Genomic DNA, 17,961 nt, shown 5'->3' on the forward strand with positions numbered 1-17,961 from the left:
GTACTGGAGAGAAAGGGACACAGTTATGGCATTAGGGTTTACAGTTTCAAGATGAAGGGAAAACAGCACGTGATTCTCCCTGTGGACTAACTCTTTAGCAGACGCATTTCACTGGGTAGAGAGAAGATACAAAGTGGAGACATGGGAGAGAAAGGGAGAAATAGGAAGGACAAGATCTGCGCAGAAATCAGCAGCTCTTTTCAACCGTGGATCTGTACGTATTTTGAGTTTGTAGCTGTTAAAGCAATCAGTATTTGAGAAACAAATTGTAGATAGAGAAGGGCCACAGAGAAATGAGGCTCAAGGCAAATGTCACATTGCTCTGTGATGCCTAAGCTTGTCACCTTGGCTGGATCTGGCATTAATTAAAAGTAAGATGCTGGGCACTCCTGCTAGGTGTTTTCTTGACCAGACTATATGAATCAAGAGGACCCATTCTAAATCTGGGTGGCACTTTCTGGTAGAAGAGGGAAACTTGGGTTCTTTTTGCCTGTTGGCCTTCATTATTTCTGGAAAGTTCATCTATCTTTTAACTGTCACATTCATTTACCAATAGTAGAACTAAGTTCTTTGGGATATCAAGGTAGACTGAAGACCAGCAGATCTCCAGCATCCATAGCTACTGGATTCCTGACCTTTCATGTGAGAACTATTGATTGACTACCCAGACCTATAAGTTGGTCTAACCTCTCCTCTGTCTGTTTGTCTGTCTGTCTGTCTGTCTGTCTGTCTATCTATCTATATATAATTCATTCATATATTTAATTCTGTTCCTTTAGATAGCCCCAATATACTTTCTGAGGCATAGATAGAATTCTGAAATGTTTACATATGAAACAAGATTTCAAGAGTGTTGGAAAAAGCCGAGGATCTAAGCAGGTGAAAATTTAAGAGTAATGATGTTCAGAAATATTAAATAGGATCAAAATAACCTGCATTTATCTGAGGCATAATAAGCAGCAAGACAGATATTCAAGGACCAAGATAAAAAGTAGTGTGGCAATTCTTTTAGATGATTCTGATTTTGGTCAATTATTTAAACAACACCAGTTAAAATCTGAAAACAAATTAAATGCACATTTAATTGCCCAAGGTCTTTTTTGATGACCAATTTTTTATCTTCTCCAGAATTTCCTTCAGAGCTACCTTCATAGGTTTGTTCCTAAGACTATAGATCACAGGATTGAGGAGTGGGGTTAAGACAGAATAAAACAGAGTCACAATCTTCTGCATCCCAGCTTCATGCTCAGCTGTTGGGCTCCCATACATGACCAGTACTGAGCCGTAGAATAATGTCACCACAGCCAGATGAGACCCACAGGTTGAGAAAGCCTTTCTTTTTCCAGAGGCTGAAGGGACCTTCAGTACGGCTGTTAGGACCAGAGCATAAGACCCCATGATAAAGACAAAAGGAATAATGAGAGGCAGAGGACTTAAGATGGAGAAGACCAGCTCTATCAGGGAAGCTTTTGTGCAAGTCAGCGCCAGCAGAGGGCCCGGGTCACATAGGAAGTGGTCGATCATTCTGGACCCACAGAAGGACATCTGGGAGATGATGATGATGGGAACAGGGAACCAGAGGAAACCAAGGACCCAGCAACCGATCACGAGGATGTTGCAAAGGCGCCCAGTCATGAGAGCAGGATAATGCAGCGGCCTGCAGATGGCGAGGTAGCGGTCAAATGCCATGACTGCCAGGAAAAAGCACTCTGTAGACCCCAAGGAGAAGAAGAAATAGAACTGCAGGAAGCACCCAGAGAAGGAGATGACCTTGGTGTCAGAGAGGAAGTTGGCCAACATGTTGGGGACTGTGGAGGTGACGTAGCAGATCTCCAGGAAGGAGAAGTTGGCCAGCAGGAGGTACATGGGGGTGTGGAGTCTCTGATCCCAGCGCACAGCACAGATGATGGAAGCATTGCCCATGAGGGTGAGGAGGTAGGTGATGAAGAGGAGCACAAAGAGGAGGATCTGCCCCTCCCTGGGGCAGGGGAAGCCCAGGAGGATGAAGCCAGTGATGGTGCTGGAGTTGCCGGGGCTGCTGACGGTTTTCATCTGTCTGTGACTTGAGAAAGCACCAGAAAGTATCAAATGGATAAAGCCAGTTGATGACTCAGAGTTTTATTTAAATTATTATAGACAGAAAACATGTTTTATTAGCCATTTAAGAAATACGTTGATCTGAGTTGATTGTTTACTACCATTCTTTGCTTCCCTACACTTTCCACTATTGGCACAAGGAACCAATTAGTCATAGTTGATAAGTGCTCTTCCTTTTCCTTGTGCTCCTCCTCCTTATCTTCCTCCTCCTCATTCTCTCTATTCTATTAAGTTAAACTCTAATGTAAATTTTAAACATGTTTACATTTTCTTCAAGATATTACATATGTGTGTGTAATCAAGTATATGTAAATATACTAGCACAAAACAAGATTTTCTCTTAGTTTTTAGAAGAAGTGAAATCCTTGTATCTCTTGGTGTAGAGTATCTTGCCATCTGTAATTATTAGCCATGTTATATCTATATTGTGTTTTAGAAAATTGAAATCAGATTAAGTTAGGGAACACCCTTGCATATAAACTTCAGCTAGCTTTCCAACATACTTGGAATACATTTCCACGGCATGGATTTTCTCTTGACCTCTTAATGCCTCTGACCATCTTTCCCTCTCTCTATCCCCATGTTTATATATGGGGCAAACATACACACCCATATAAACATATAAAACAAGGGTTATTGAATATAACACTAGACAACAGAGAGTAACACTGTATATCATCTGCTGAGCTCTTCTCATCCCACTGAGAGGTATGTGTTTTTGAAGCACATAGCCCCTCATCACATTTCCCCATAACGAGACACCACCTTTAATGTTTTTTTAGTAGGAGTTGGCAAACAAAAAGCCATGCTCTTTCATCCATTGTAAAACTTAACAACATGCAGAAAGAGTGCTCAGCTTGGTGCCCATAATAAAAGTAGGAGGAGGCTAGACAGTTTCATTGGCTCCTACTCTTCACAGTTACAGGGGAACAGAGAATGAGAAAACACACACTGGCTTAGAATAAAAAACACTTTCTCTTATTAGAAAACGCGGAGGCATCCAGAAGTCAGCAGCTGAGACTGTTCTGTTCTTCTGTGAGACTATAGACATTCTGAGCCAACCTTGAGTTAAATTAGTTACCCACTATCTGCTTGCCTTTATTCTCTCTCTCTCTCTCTCTCTCTCTCTCTCTCTCTCTCTCTCTCTCTCTCTCTCACACACACACACACACACACACACACGTGAGCACACATGATTATATATTGATGTACTCCATACCTTTGCTACACAATACTTGAGTCAGATAACACTGGATTCCTTTAGTTTTGAAAACAAGAATGGTATGAAAACAAGTCATGGTGGTCCAGCACCATTTTATGCTTGGGAAATGCCGATTGGCACACGTTAGGAGATGTTTTTAACAGGACCGTATTGTTACTCACCTTTAACTACTCATCTTCTATGTTCATAGAGCAGCAGTGGGGTTTTCCTTACACAGGCTGTTCTCTTAGTGTCCGTATACGGCAGGCAGATTATTCAGAACTGGCTGCAGAGGGGGCTGTGAACATGGCTGTCTACAATGGCTTCAGTAATTATGTGCACATGATGAATAATTTGGCTAGTTAACTTAGAAAGCAAAACACTTCAGCATTGTCATCCCAATTCTATTTTAGTAAAGTGGAGAGAAACCACCTCAGTTAGCCTGATCCTGTGCCATGACATGTAATGTGAAAGCTGTTTCAATTTGCTGATAATGTACTTTTGTTTCAAGGTTAGTCCAAGAAGTCACTGTGAAACCATCATTGGCTCAATCTCCTCAGTGTATGCATTTCACTTGATAAAGAGAGGATTTTGTCATACAGTCCATTTTTGTAAAACAAGCTGAGAGGTGTTCAGTAGTTAAGGCATCGCAAGAAAGCAATATATCTGGAGCAAAAGCTTAATGTTGGAATTATAATCCACGAGTTGCTAACTGCAGACACTCCATACATTCAAGCAAATACCACTTTCTAGTCTTCAGCTGCAAAGTAGTTACATAACACTTCTGCAGAAGCGTTGAGAGCCCTGAATAAGGTAATGCATATGGAAGCACTCTGTCTAGGACCTGACACAGTTACAGATTATCAGCTGTGGATCATGTAGCTGGGAGAGAGCAAAAGAAAACCTTGTTGAGAGGGTCACTTTTCTAGTTCTTTTTTTCATTGTATTTTCTAAACATTAACATTACCTTCTACCATGACCTAGAAGGAATCTGAACACAGAGTTTCCTGGGCAGTGTCTAGTTTTCCTAGAGAGGAGAGATGTTCTCCTCTGTAATAACCATCAAGAGTAAAGGAGTCTAATGAAGATAACTCACTGATTTGTAGAGCATACAGGGTTTATAAATAGAGCCTCTCAGGACTTATCTCTTTTTCTTCAAATTTATTACATCAAAACAAGAGCTGCTCTCTCATCCTATGGGGCCTATATTCTCTGGAGACTCTTTCTTTCATCTGCCTTTATTTTCCAGTAGAATAAAATACTATTACTTTATCCCCCATACTACTACGGGATGGTATAAGATACAATCAAAATTTAATCCTGCTCAGATTATTTTAATCCTACTATGTGCCCAAGCGAAGGTTTATCAAAGAGCCCAAACATGATGTCATGCTATGACACCAGTCTCTAATGAGTGGTACAAGTGATTAGTGTTGGGGACAGAGCTAGAGATAAGATCATACCTAATTCACAGGGAGCTGCATAGTCACAGCAGAAACCAGTCTTTCCCCAGGAGCGCCATGTCTTTTTAAAAAAATGTTTCCATTTTTTGTTTATGATTGAGTCCTGTAAATTTCAAGGAGTTAATCTTGGGAACATCTGTCCTGGATCCAAGACACATCAGCCACTCTCTGGTCTTGCATCAAGGCTTTTTCCTACCCTTGATGGAGGTACATGCAGGTTTTTTTCCTCCTTTATTAATTTATTCTTGTTACATCTCAATGGTTATCCCATCCCTTGTATCCTCCCATTCTGTCCATTGTCTAGATCTGGGTAGGGGTTTAAGGTTTACTGCCTGTATTGTCCTTGGCTGGTGCCTTAGTTTGAGTGGGACCCCTGGGCCCAAATCTGCCTATCATAATGTTCTACTTGTAGGCTTCTAGGACCCTCTGGATCCTTCTACTTTGCCATTCTCCCATGATTCTCTCATCTAGAGTCCCACTAGAATGTCCTCCCCTCTGTATCAGTTTCCTGGTAAGTGAAGGCTTTCATGGGACATGCCCCTTGGGCTAATATGCAGATATAAGTGAGTATATACCATTTGAGTCTTTCTGCTTCTGGGTTAACTCACTCATTATGATCATTTCTAGCTCAATCCATTTATCCACAAATTTCGGGAATTCCTTGTTTTTAATAGCTGAATAGTATTCCATAGTGTATATGTACCACAATTTCTTTATCCATTCTTCTATTGATGGACATTTAGGTTGTTTCCATGTTCTGGCTATTATGAATAAGGCTGCTATGAACATAGTTGAGCAAATTTTCTTGTTGTGTGCTGGAGCATCTTTTGGGTATATTCCAAGGAGTGGAATAGCTGGGTCTTGAGGAAGGCCTATTCCCATTTTTCTGAGATAGCACCAGATAGATTTCCAAAGTGGCTGTACTAGTTTGCATTCCCACCAGCAATGAAGGAGTGTTCCTCTCTCCCCACATCCTCGCCAGCATGTGGTGTCGCGTGAATTTTTGATCTTAGCCATTCTGATGGGTGTAAGATGGAATCTGAGAGTTGTTTTGATTTGCATTTCCCTGATGATTAAGGAGGTTGAGCATTTCTTTAAGTGCTTCTCAGCCAATTGATATTCCTCTGTTGAAAATTCTCTGTTTAGTTCCAAGCCCCATTTCTCAATTGGGTTATTTGATTTGGTGGTGTTTAATTTTTTGAGTTCTTTATATATTTTGGATATTAGACCTTTGTCAGATGTAGGGTTGGTGAAGATCTTTTCCCAGTCTGAAGGCTGTCACTTTGTTCTCTTGACAGTGTCTCCTGCCTTACAGAAGCTTCTCAGCCTCATGAGGTCCCATTTATTAATTGTTGACATTAATGTCTGGGCTGTTGGTGTTCTGTTCAGGAAGTTGTCTCCTGTGCCAATATGTTCCAGGCTCTTCCCCACTTTTTCTTCTAAATGACTTAGTGTCTCTGATTTTATGTTGAGGTCTTTAACCCACTTGGATTTGAGTTTTGTACAAGATGACAAATATGGGTCCAGTTGCATTTTTTTACACATAGACATCCAATTAGACCAGCACCATTTGTTGAAGACATTATCCTTTTTCCATCGAATGGATTTGGCTTCTTTGTCGAAAATCAAGTGACCATATGTGTGTGGGTTCATATCTGGGTCTTCGATTCGATTCCACTGATCAACCAGCCTGTTGCTGTGCCAGTACCATGCTGTCTTAATTACTATTGCTTTATAGTACAGTTTGAGATCAGTAGTATTCCATAGGTGGTAAACTTTAAACCCCTACCCAGATCTAGCCAATGGTCAGAACATTCTCCACAGTTGAGTGGAGAGTAAGATATGACTTTCTCACATACTCTGGTGCCTCACATTTGACCATGTCCCCTGGAGGGGGAGATCTGGTGGCACTCAGAGGAAGGACAGCAGGTTACCAAGAAGAGACTTGATACTCTATGAGCATATACAGCGGGAGGTAATCCCCCTCAGGAACTGTCATAGGGGAGGCGAATAAGGGAAAAATGGGAGGGAGGGAAGAATGGGAGGATACAAGGGATGGGATAACTACTGAGATGTAACAAGAATAAATTAAAAAAAAAAGAAACCACGGTACATTTACACTATGGAATGCTACTCAGCTATTAAAAACAAGGAAATCCAGAAATTTGTGGACAAATGGATGGATCTAGAAATGATCATACTGAATGAGTTAACCCAGAAGCAGAAAGATTCACAGGGTATATACTCACTTATAATTGGGCACTAACCCAAAAGGCATGTCCTATGAAATTCTTCACTCACCAGGAGATTGGGATAGATGTGAGGACTTCCTATTTGGACTCTTAGTAAGAGCAATATAGAAGAATGGGTAAACAGAAGGATCCAGAGGGTCCTAGAAAGCTACAAGAAGAGCATCATGACAAGTGGATCTAGGCCCAAGGTGGTGTGCTCAAACTATTGCACTAACCAAGGACAATACAAGTAGTAAACTTCAAACCTCTACTCTGTTCTAGGAAACGGACAGGACATTCTCCACAGTTATGTGGAGAGTGGGAACTGACTCTGACATGAACTTTTGTGACCCACATTTGACCACCTTCCCTTGTTGGAGAGGCCTGGTGGCACTCAAGGAAAGAATAAGCAAGCTACCAAGATGAGACTTGATAGCCTAGGACCATATGGTAAGGGAGGAGGTCTCCCTCGGTCATAGACTTAGGGGAGGGGAATAGGGTAAAAGTGAGAAGGAGGGAGGAATGTGAGGATTCAAGTGATAGAATAACAATTGAGATGTAATCTGAATAAATTAATTAAAAATAAAAATAAAAAAGAAAAGTAAAATTAGACTCACACATATCTCCTTGCATAAAAATAAATTTCAAATGGAACAAATGCCTCATTGTTTACCTTCCAGAACCTGACCGTCCCTGTTGTTGAGAACACTACTTATATAGTTGAACATGGCGACACTGAGCTTGTGCCCAGCTAGAAATTTCACCCCTGCTGACTAGCTGGCATCTGTGGTGATGGAAGGTACTGTGCATGCTATTGGATGAGAAAAGTCACCATCAATATCACCTAACTATAAACTCTGTGACCTACAAAAGCAACTTGTCTGTGAGATACAGTGGTGCAACAGTGGCAGGAATGTTAAGGGAGTAACACATCACCTTTTGCTTGTATTTAAGGTCTACTCTGTGAAGTGGGACCCATACCTGACACACAAAAGTAGCTAAGAACCCGAGACTGAATAGACTGTGAGCCTAGGGGAAAACCTCCTAGTACTATTCTGCTAAAGGAATACAGCAATAGCGTGACTCCTAATTACATATAGCTGTACACCAGATCATATCAGAGAATGGCTCAACTTCATCAGGGAAGCATTTCATGCTGTAGTTGATAATTATCACAGAGACCTACAGCTGGACCACATGCAGAGGGTGAGAGACTGTGGAGCACTCATACCTAAATGGGTTGTCTATCAAAGCTCTCCATTCAAGGATCAGGGATTTGGGGAGCTGAGGAGGTAGAAAGATTTCAACAGGCAGAGGTGGTGAATGAAAACTCTGTCTTCCAGACATAACAGGGCTGATACACATATGAATGTACAGAGACTGAGAGGAGGCACAACAGCTGTACACGTTCAAATCAGACAAAACCTTAGAATGGATAAGGGCAGTGGACACAAAGTCTCACTCTTAATTAAGAAGCTATTTGCAATTGATGCCTACTAGGAAAGATATTATCAATTTTCTTAAACAGAATGCCAGTGGGTCCATCAACCATACTCCAGAGCTGGTACATGCCCAGGAGTAGTTGGTCAACACAAAATGCACAAAATGTGTGTTTGCATGAGTGTGTGTGTGTGTGTGTTGTTCCTTCCTTCTTTCTTTTTATGATCTTATTGGATTTTTGTTTTTTCCCTGACTTTTTGAGAGAAGGGGGACAAGAACATGAAGTACAGTAGGTGGGGATGTGAAAGATTCAGGTGGGGGAAGCAATATAATCAAAATATATTGTACAATTTTTTGAAAAATAAGAATCTCAGTGTGAAACCTAGAGTACTGAAACTGTTAGAAGAAAACATGGCCAGTTCCCTGTAAGATATAGGAGCAGAAAAGGACTTAGGGAATAAAACTCCATTTGATCAAGAATTAAAGTTAGCAATTGACTAATGAGACCTCACAAAAGTAAAAAAGCATCTGTATAGCAAAAAGAAGCAATCAAAGGAATGAACACAGCACATCTGTACATCTGATAGAGACTTGATATTCAGAATATACAAAAAACCATTAAAGGGGCTAGAAAACAAGGAACCCAGTTAAAAATGGTCTATGCTCTGAATAGACAGTTCTGGAAAGACAAAACAAAAATGGCTAAGAAATATCTTGAAAAAAACACTCAACATTCTAAGTAATTATTGGACTTCTGATTATAACTACTGTGAGACTTCATCTTATCATATCAGGAAAATTAAGATCAAGAAAACAAATGACAGTTAATGCAACTGAAGATGTGGTAGAAAAAGCAGAACTTACTTTTGCTATTTATGGGACTTCAGATTGGTGTGGCCATTCTGGAAACCACAGTGGAGAATTCTTAAAAAGCTATATTGCTCCCTGGCATATGCCCCCAAAACTCAATGTTCTATTCTATGACCATTCTGCTTTACCTAAATAGCTGCATGTACAGTGCAACATATAGAAAAAAAGAGTTTATTTGGATCATGGCTCCAGAGGGATGATAGTCCATCGTGTTGGGGCGTGAGAACAAGCACTGGGCATGCTTTGCAGGAACAAGTTGCTGAGCGTTCACATCTTCAAACTGCAAGCAAGGGGGACAGAGTAAGCTGGATGTAAATGATGCTTTTACATATCAAATCATGGCCCCCCCACCCCCACCTGTGACCTGCTTTTTTTTTTTTTTTTTTTTTTTAATCAAATCTGTGCTTTGTAAACCTACCCAAACAGTGCCACCCACTGGGGACAATGTGTGCAAATGCCCAAGGCTATGGGATATATTTCACATTCAAACCACTGTATTTTGGAAATGGAAACAACCTAAACATCCTTCAGCTGATGAATAGACAACAAAAACGCAGTACAAATACACAGTGGAATTTTATTCAGATTCAAAAAAAAAAAAAAAAAGGAAATCTTGAAGTTTGTAGATTAATATGTAGAACTAAATTGAATTTCACTGAGTGAGGCAACTTAGACTCAGAAAGACCTGGCATACATATATTCTCTTATCTGTGGATCGTAGCTCTGAATTTTTGGATGTGGTTATATAACCTGGATTAAAAAAGAGTGGGTGAAGATCTCCAGAGAGTGAGATAGTCGAGCATAGTTCTATAATTTAGAGAAATGGAAGAAATGAGACAGGAAGGGGGGGTAATGCTGAGGGAGATGGGGAAAGAAGGCATAAGGAACGCTAAGGATGGTTGAGAAAGCCATGGGGAAGTGCCCCACAGCTAAGACACAGGAGTTGGACGAATCAAGCTGGAGCCGGTGTGCAAGCCTTCTCCCGGAGGACTAGCTCTCATTGTACTGGAAAGTTCTGTGCCAGCTGCCAAGGGGAAAGGCCATCAGTAGTCTGACAAGATGTAAAGTAAAGCCTGTGAGCCACAACAGTGACCATGGCAGGATAATCCAAGGGTTTAATAGTAGCACTCGTGTCTTTGGGGGTAACTAGTAATTTGAGGTAACCAGCAATCACCTAATTGGACTTTAGGCCTGCTAAATAGAAGGGAACTCATGCCTGGTGCTATAAACCGAGCCAACTACCTGTAGCTGGTGAGGACATGCATCTACAAGATAACAATATTGCTACTTTCTTAAACCAGAGTAATTCCCAACTGCTTTCTAAATACCTATCTCTATATACACAGATAAACATAGCTCTCACCCCGTGTGTGTGTGTGTGTGTGTGTGTGTGTGTGTGTGTGTGTGTGTGTACACAAATATATGTGTTGTGTGTATAACAATAATAAATCATAAAAGGCTGCAGATTTGTGAGGGAGTAGTAGGCATCAGAGAAGTTGCAAAGGGGAGAGGACATGATAGAAATACTGTAAGTACAGTTCTCATGTATAAAATTTCTAAAAGAAAAATGAAAAAAAAAGCATGCAATTTATTTTGGATTTTACCGGGGCCCACGGTCAAGAGTGTTTGGATAATTTAAAGATACATTGAACTTTTCAAATGTTGTAAATGTTAGACTGTGTTTTATATCATTATATTAACATAGGGGCTTAAGAATAAACAAATACAATGTTACTCTATAGCAATGTGTCTGTGTGTTGAGTCCGCAGGATCGTATGGATTGGGTTGTTTTTGTCAATTTGGCATAAACTACAGTCACCCAGGGTTAAGCTCAGCTGGACTGGCCTATGGTCTGATGAAGTTTACATGGGCTTACTAGGTGCTGTACTCATCTCTTCAAAGAACATTAATTTGGCACTGGGCTGGAACAAGCAAGGCCAACATGTTGGGCACATCCGTGGTGTTTTCTTGATTAATGATTAATAATTGATATGGAAGGGCCAATCCTACTGTGGGTGCTGCTATTCTTGGGCAGGTGGTCCTAGGTTTCACAGGAAAGCAAGCTGAGCAAACCATGGAAAGCAAGAAAGTAAGTGTGCTTCTTCATGCTCTCTGATTCAGTTCCTGCCTCCAGTTTTTTAATTTAAAACATTTTTTAACCGTTTATTCTTTGAGAATTTCATACAATGTATTTTGACTTTAATTTTCTTCCTTACCACTCTTCCCAGATCTTCTCTACCATCTAATTTTGTGTCCCCCCTTTTTTTAAGACAGAGGGCAATTTGTGCTGCTCATATAACCTTGGATGTGTGGCCTTTCACTGGAACAAGATTAATATTCTGGGGATTATATGCTTAAAGAAAAGTGACTCCCCTTATCCTTGGTTAGAGTTGGGACTTTGTGCCTTCCTCCCCTCTCCATGCTGGGATGCACTGGGGCTTGATCTTGCATGAGTTTGTGTATGCTTGCACAGTCAGTGTGGGTTCATATGCACAGCTGCCTTCCTGTATTCAGAGAACACTGTTTTCTTGTATTCGTCCATCGCCTTGGCTCATACAGACATTTTGCCTCATCTTCTGCAATGATCACTGAGCCTTCTTGCTCCAGTTCTCAGCCTTAGAATCTGTCTCGCTCTATTGAATGACAGATTATCATCTGCACAAAGTAATCCTTCTATTTTTCTTACATTGCTTTTGGTTTTGTGTTTAGTATAGCAGTAGGAAAGGTAAGCATCGCAGGCATGAAGCACCACCTTCTTCTATTTTTGCTTTATGAAACATGATTGTGCTATGTATCCGAGCTCTCTGGAAATCTGACCATTCAGTTCTACCTTTCATGTTCTGGCCCTATAGGCACGTCACAGTACGCCTGGATCTACATTTTCATTTTTAATTGATATAATAATTGTACATATTTGTGAGGTACAGGGTGGCATTCAGTATACAAATACAATGCATATAGTCTAACAGTAATTGTCATACATATTATTTTAAATGCTTATCATATTTTTATGCTGAGAACATTCAAAATCCCAGTCATTTTTTATTTTTATTTTTATTTTTTTCTCCTTTATTAATTTATTCTTGTTACATCTCAATGGTTATCCCATCCCTTGTATCCTCCCATTCTTCCCTCCCTCCCATTTTCCCCTTATTCCCCTCCACTATGACTGTTCCTGAGGGGGATTACCTCCCCTTGTATATGTTCATAGGGTATCAAGTCTCTTCTTGGTAACCTGCTGTCCTTCCTCTGAGTGCCACCAGGTCTCCCCCTCCAGGGGACATGGTCAAAGGTGAGGCACCAGAGTATGTGAGAAAGTAATATGCCACTCTCCACTCTACTGTGGAGAGTGTTCTGTCCATTGTCTAGATCTGGGTAGGAGTTTAAGGTTTACCGCCTGTAAAATCCCAGTCATTTTTGTCCTCATACTTCCTAGTCTCTTGTGACCATTATCCTAGGCATTTTTTTTTTAGAACTTTATATACATGAGTGAGGGCATGCAGTATTTGATTTCCCATAACTGACATATTTTACTTTACATAATGTTATCCCATGCTATTCAGGTTGCTGTAAATGACATGATTTAATCATTCTTATGGTTGAATAATATTTGCACACATACACACACACACACACATGCACACACACATGAATGTTTTTTGTTGGCTTAAAATTCTAGTCTCCATGGTTTTAAAATCTTCTGCAGGGAATGTTTCATATCTTTGTTCCTCAGACTATAGATCACAGGGTTAATGAGGGGTGTAACCACAGAATAAAACAGAGTCACAAGCTTCTGCATTCCGGCTTCATGCTCAGAGGTTGGGCTCAGGTACATGATCATCACTGAGCCATAAAAGAGTGAAACTACTGTCAGATGAGACCCACAAGTGGAGAAAGCCTTTTTTTGACCTTCTCTTGAAGGAACTTTAAACACAGCTCTCAGCACCAATATGTAAGATCCCATGATGCAGAGAAAAGGAACAAACAGGAGCACAGAACTTATAATTGTCCAGAAAAACTCCATCAGTGGGGCTCTGGAACAAGCAAGGGCCAGCAGAGGGCCCGGGTCACATAGGAAGTGGTCGATCATTCTGGACCCACAGAAGGACATCTGGGAGATGATGATGATGGGAACAGGGAACCAGAGGAAACCAAGGACCCAGCAACCTATCACGAGGATGTTGCAGAGGCGCCCAGTCATGAGAGCAGGATAATGCAGCGGCCTGCAGATGGCGAGGTAGCGGTCAAATGCCATGACTGCCAGGAAAAAGCATTCTGTAGACCCCAAGGAGAAGAAGAAATAGAACTGCAGGAAGCACCCAGAGAAGGAGATGACCTTGGTGTCAGAGAGGAAGTTGGCCAACATGTTGGGGACTGTGGAGGTGACGTAGCAGATCTCCAGGAAGGAGAAGTTGGCCAGCAGGAGGTACATGGGGGTGTGGAGTCTCTGATCCCAGCGCACAGCGCAGATGATGGAAGCATTGCCCATGAGGGTGAGGAGGTAGGTGATGAAGAGGAGCACAAAGAGGAGGATCTGCCCCTCCCTGGGGCAGGGGAAGCCCAGGAGGATGAAGCCAGTGATGGTGCTGGAGTTGCCGGGGCTGCTGAGGGTTTTCATCTGTCTGTGACCTGGGAAAGCACCAGAAATTGTTGAGTAGTCTAGGAACAGCTGAGAGTGTTTAATCATTGCCCAAACAGGTAACAGAATAGTTGTTCATCATCAACTCAATATTCATAGGATTTTTAGTTAGGTGGGTATTTTTTCCCTAAGCTCTGGATATTCAGCAATGATCAGAACAAACTTAAGCCCCTAGTCTATGCTGCAAACACTAGGCACTCCTCCTCTTTCTCTTCCACTGAAATACACAGGCTAAGTTGATTACTTCCTTGTACACCATTGGAAGCACAGATTGATGGAACTGGTTAATCAAGGAGCATTGTTTTGAGTGTGATGGAAGGTGCACATGATCCTTAAATTCAGAAATATGTCATAGTTAAGAAAAACGAATGGAAGCCACTCATGATTGTGCACACCTGTAACACTAGCATTGGAGAGGTGAAAATGGTAGTGTTAAAAGTCCAAGGCCACTCTAAAACATATACTAAGTTTGAGGTGAGCTTGGGCTACATGAGGCCCTGTTTCAAACGAACAAGGAAACAAATAAATCAAAAAAGAAAAATAATGAGCATTCTTTAAATAGTCACCCAGTGCATCTGCTCTTAGATGAGTTACTTCATGTCTCTTAGCAGGAAAAATGTGAATTTTGAGTTACCATTAAGGCTCAATGGAAGAACATCCTCCTAGTCTTCATTAAGTCCTGGCTTTGTCCTCAGTACTGCCAAAACAAGAAGTGAAATTTTAGTGTCACCCAAAGTATTATTGGAGAGTAACTGTATTTCAGGGTAACCTACTGAGTCATTGTTTTAAGTAGCAATTTCATGTATAAAAATCATCAAATTTTCTAGTGACAATTAAGGAATAACTAGAATTTCTAGACATAGGCAAAGCTAAAATTTAGTGTCAATAGTCTGATGAAGTTTACATGGGCTTACTAGGTGCTGTACTCATCTCTTCAAAGAACATTAATTTGGCACTGGGCTGCAACTCAGTGGTAGAGTATTTGCTCATCATGTGAGAAGCTCCAAGGCTGATCTCTACCACTAAAATCCCGGAAATAAAGTGTCATTCCTCAACCCCCAAACTAGAAGACAAGAACAATGCTTGATACTTAGACAAGGGAACTTACAGTATCCAACCAGAATAACTAAGATTCCAGCTTCTCACCCAGTTTGTATTACTTTAGGGGTTTCCTGGAATTGGGTGTAGCAGAAGGGGAAAGATGTCTGTAGTTAAATAGTCCTTCTTCTCCTTCTCCTTCTCCTTCTCCTTCTCCTCCTCCATCTCCTCTTCCTTCTTCTTCTCCTTGTATTGCCAATATTTTAATTATGGCAGAGTTTATTTTAGATTTTATTTATTTATTTTTTAAGGCAGGTGAATCTAGACCCAGGAGGGCCTGTACAAACTGTTGTATCAACCAACTTGAACTCTGGCACACCAGATTTGATCACTTCCCCTTGGTGGCGAGGTCTGGTGGCCACACAAAGGAAGAGGAAAGCAGGCTATCCAGATGAGACCTGATAGGCTGTGGTCGTACATTGGGGGAGGAAGTCCCATTTTGTCAGAGGTCTACGGGAGGGGAATAGGGGAAAGAAGGAGAGAAAGAGAGAGGGAAGGAGAGAGAGAGAGAGAGAGAGAGAGAGGGAGGGTGGAAGTGGGAAAAGACAAGTAAGGGGATAACAATCTGGCATGTAATCTGAATAAATTATAATAAATTAAAATTAAAAAAGAGAACAGTTTCTATGTGCATGTTGAGATCTACACTCATCTGTCCAGTGCCTCAGATTCAGGTTTCAAATGGCAAAATATTTACTTCTCATGAAAAAGAGCTGACATCAAATTTCACACTTATCTCATTTAAAAATGACTGTGTACTATACGTAATAGAATCAGATCATTAAGGATATTCACCATTTTAAAAGAAAAAATTTACCCTAAATTTCCTTGCCTTTTGCATATGTTTCAAAAATGAATCCTAGAATCTTTTGGTACAATCTTTAATGATAAGTTGTAGGACGGACATTAAGAATATTTGAAATAACTAATTAATTAAAGCTACTTAACCACAAAAGCAAGGATAACACACACACACACACACACACACACACACACACACACACACACACCACCACCACCACCACCATCATCATCAAGTGTCTGCATTTGTAGTTTAATTTAAAGAAATGACAACTTAATAAAAGCAATTAAAATAATCTACTGCTTAATAGTGGTTGTGTGGTTTGATATGGGTAGTTTTACCACATTTGCTGAGTTCTCACCTTATGGACCCATCATCTATTGTGCTGTGTATTTTTGAAGCACAGACAACTGACTGACTAGTTGAGGACTTTTGCTCTCCCCTGTGTCTTGTCTTATCTACTCCCTTCCTCCTGCCCTTCATATACAGCAGCACAGATGCCGTCCTCACAGCCTGCTTCCATCTGTGCCTTGATGCATCTGCTTCCCTCTCTCCTCTGTTCAAACCATCATATCTCTGCATTATTACAACATCTTCCCCAGTGGCCCTTCTGATCTTTCCACAGCCATGCTGTGGTCATACCAAATCTTCATAATCTGATAAGAGCACATCTGTTTCTTGTATTTAGCAATTTTCTTACCCTAGTGTAAAATTAAGCTCCAATTCATTGTGCAGGGACCCATGAACAATCTGGCCTCTGCCTATCTTTACTGCTTTTTTTTTTCTCACTTGTATTTTTGCTCTGCCTCCCCGTTTCCCCTCCTTTCAGTTTCACAGGCCTTCTTTCTCTAGAAGAAGCCTCTTTCTTTTCTGCTTTACCATAGTGGAGATGTCAAGGCACCAGCAACTTGAGGCTGCTCGTCGTATTACATCCACAGTCAGAAGAATGCCATGAATGCATCAATGACAGCATTCGCTCACTTTCCCACTTTCCTATAGGTTAGAATCCCCAGGCAGTGAAATGGTAGTACAGGTGATCTTCCTAATCAATCAGCATAATCAAGATGGTACCCTACACACCGGAAGTAGACAACACCTCATTGCGACTCTCTTTCCAGGTGCTTCTCATCAAGTTGCTATTAATGCTAGCCATGCCTCAACAGAGATTTCTCAATAGAGGAATCATAAATGGCTGAGAAACACTTAAAGAAATGCTCAACATCCTTAGCTAGGGAAATGTAAATTGAAACGACTTTGGGATTCTATCCTACACCTGTCAGAATTGCTAAGATCAATGGCAGGGAGGACAGGTAATGCAGGCAAGGTTGTGGAGCAAGTGGAATACCCCTCCATTGCTGGTAGGAGAAACTTGTACAGCCAGTATGGAAATCAATATGGTGGTTCCTCAGAAAATTGAGAATCAATATACCTCAAGATCCAGTCATACCACTATTGGGCATATGCCCCAAAGATTCTCCATCCTACCACAAGGATGCTTGCTCAAATATGTTCACTGCAGCTTTATGCATGTTAGCCAGAAACTAGAAGTAACCTTGATGTCCTTCAACTGAAGAATGGATAAAGAAAATGTGGAACATTTTTTACAATGAAGTATTGCTCAACTGTTAAAAACAATGCCATCATTAAATTTGCAGGTAAATGGAAGGAACTAGGAAAAAATCATCCTGAGAGAGGTAATCCAGACTTGGAAAGACAATTATGGTAAGTATTCACTTATAAGTGGATATTAACTGTTAAGTTAGTGATAAGCTACAATCAACAGACCCAGAAAGGTTATGTAAAGAGGAGAGCTCTAGGAGATATGTATGGATCTCTCTGGGAAGGAGAAATAGAATAGATTTTGTGAGTGGAGTGAGGAGGGAGTTGGAGCAGGAAGATCTCTCTTTCTCTCTCTCTCTCTCTCTCTCTCTCTCTCTCTCTCTCTCTCTCTCTCTCTCTCTCTGTCTCTGTGTAAACCTATCACAATGGGAACTTCCTGGAATCTATGAGGCTGACCCTAGTGAGGACACTTAGTAATTAAGGATATGGAGTCTGAGCTGGCCATCTTTTGTGGCTGGGCAAGGCTTTCAGTGGTAGGACTGGGTTGTATTTGGTTGAGTTGT

The 17,961-nt window shown here is 41.0% G+C and overlaps 2 protein-coding genes across 2 annotated transcripts; both read right to left on the bottom strand.

The window, feature by feature from the left end:
• Positions 1-1,080: 1,080 nt before the first annotated feature.
• LOC311589523 (olfactory receptor 11G2-like) lies at positions 1,081-2,052 on the bottom strand (the record flags this gene model as incomplete). Its single annotated transcript, XM_084768044.1, has 1 exon — positions 1,081-2,052. One exon carries the CDS (start codon positions 2,050-2,052, stop codon positions 1,081-1,083), a length of 972 nt encoding a protein of 323 aa, XP_084624170.1.
• Positions 2,053-12,969: 10,917 nt separating this feature from the next.
• Positions 12,970-13,920, bottom strand: LOC311589137 (olfactory receptor 11G2-like; the record flags this gene model as incomplete). Its single annotated transcript, XM_084767421.1, has 1 exon — positions 12,970-13,920. One exon carries the CDS (start codon positions 13,918-13,920, stop codon positions 12,970-12,972), a length of 951 nt encoding a protein of 316 aa, XP_084623547.1.
• Positions 13,921-17,961: the final 4,041 nt, after the last annotated feature.

The sequence above is a fragment of the Acomys minous genome, assembly GCF_964271855.1.
Source record: "Acomys minous genome assembly, chromosome: 18".
Classification (NCBI taxonomy): Eukaryota; Metazoa; Chordata; class Mammalia; order Rodentia; family Muridae; genus Acomys; species Acomys minous.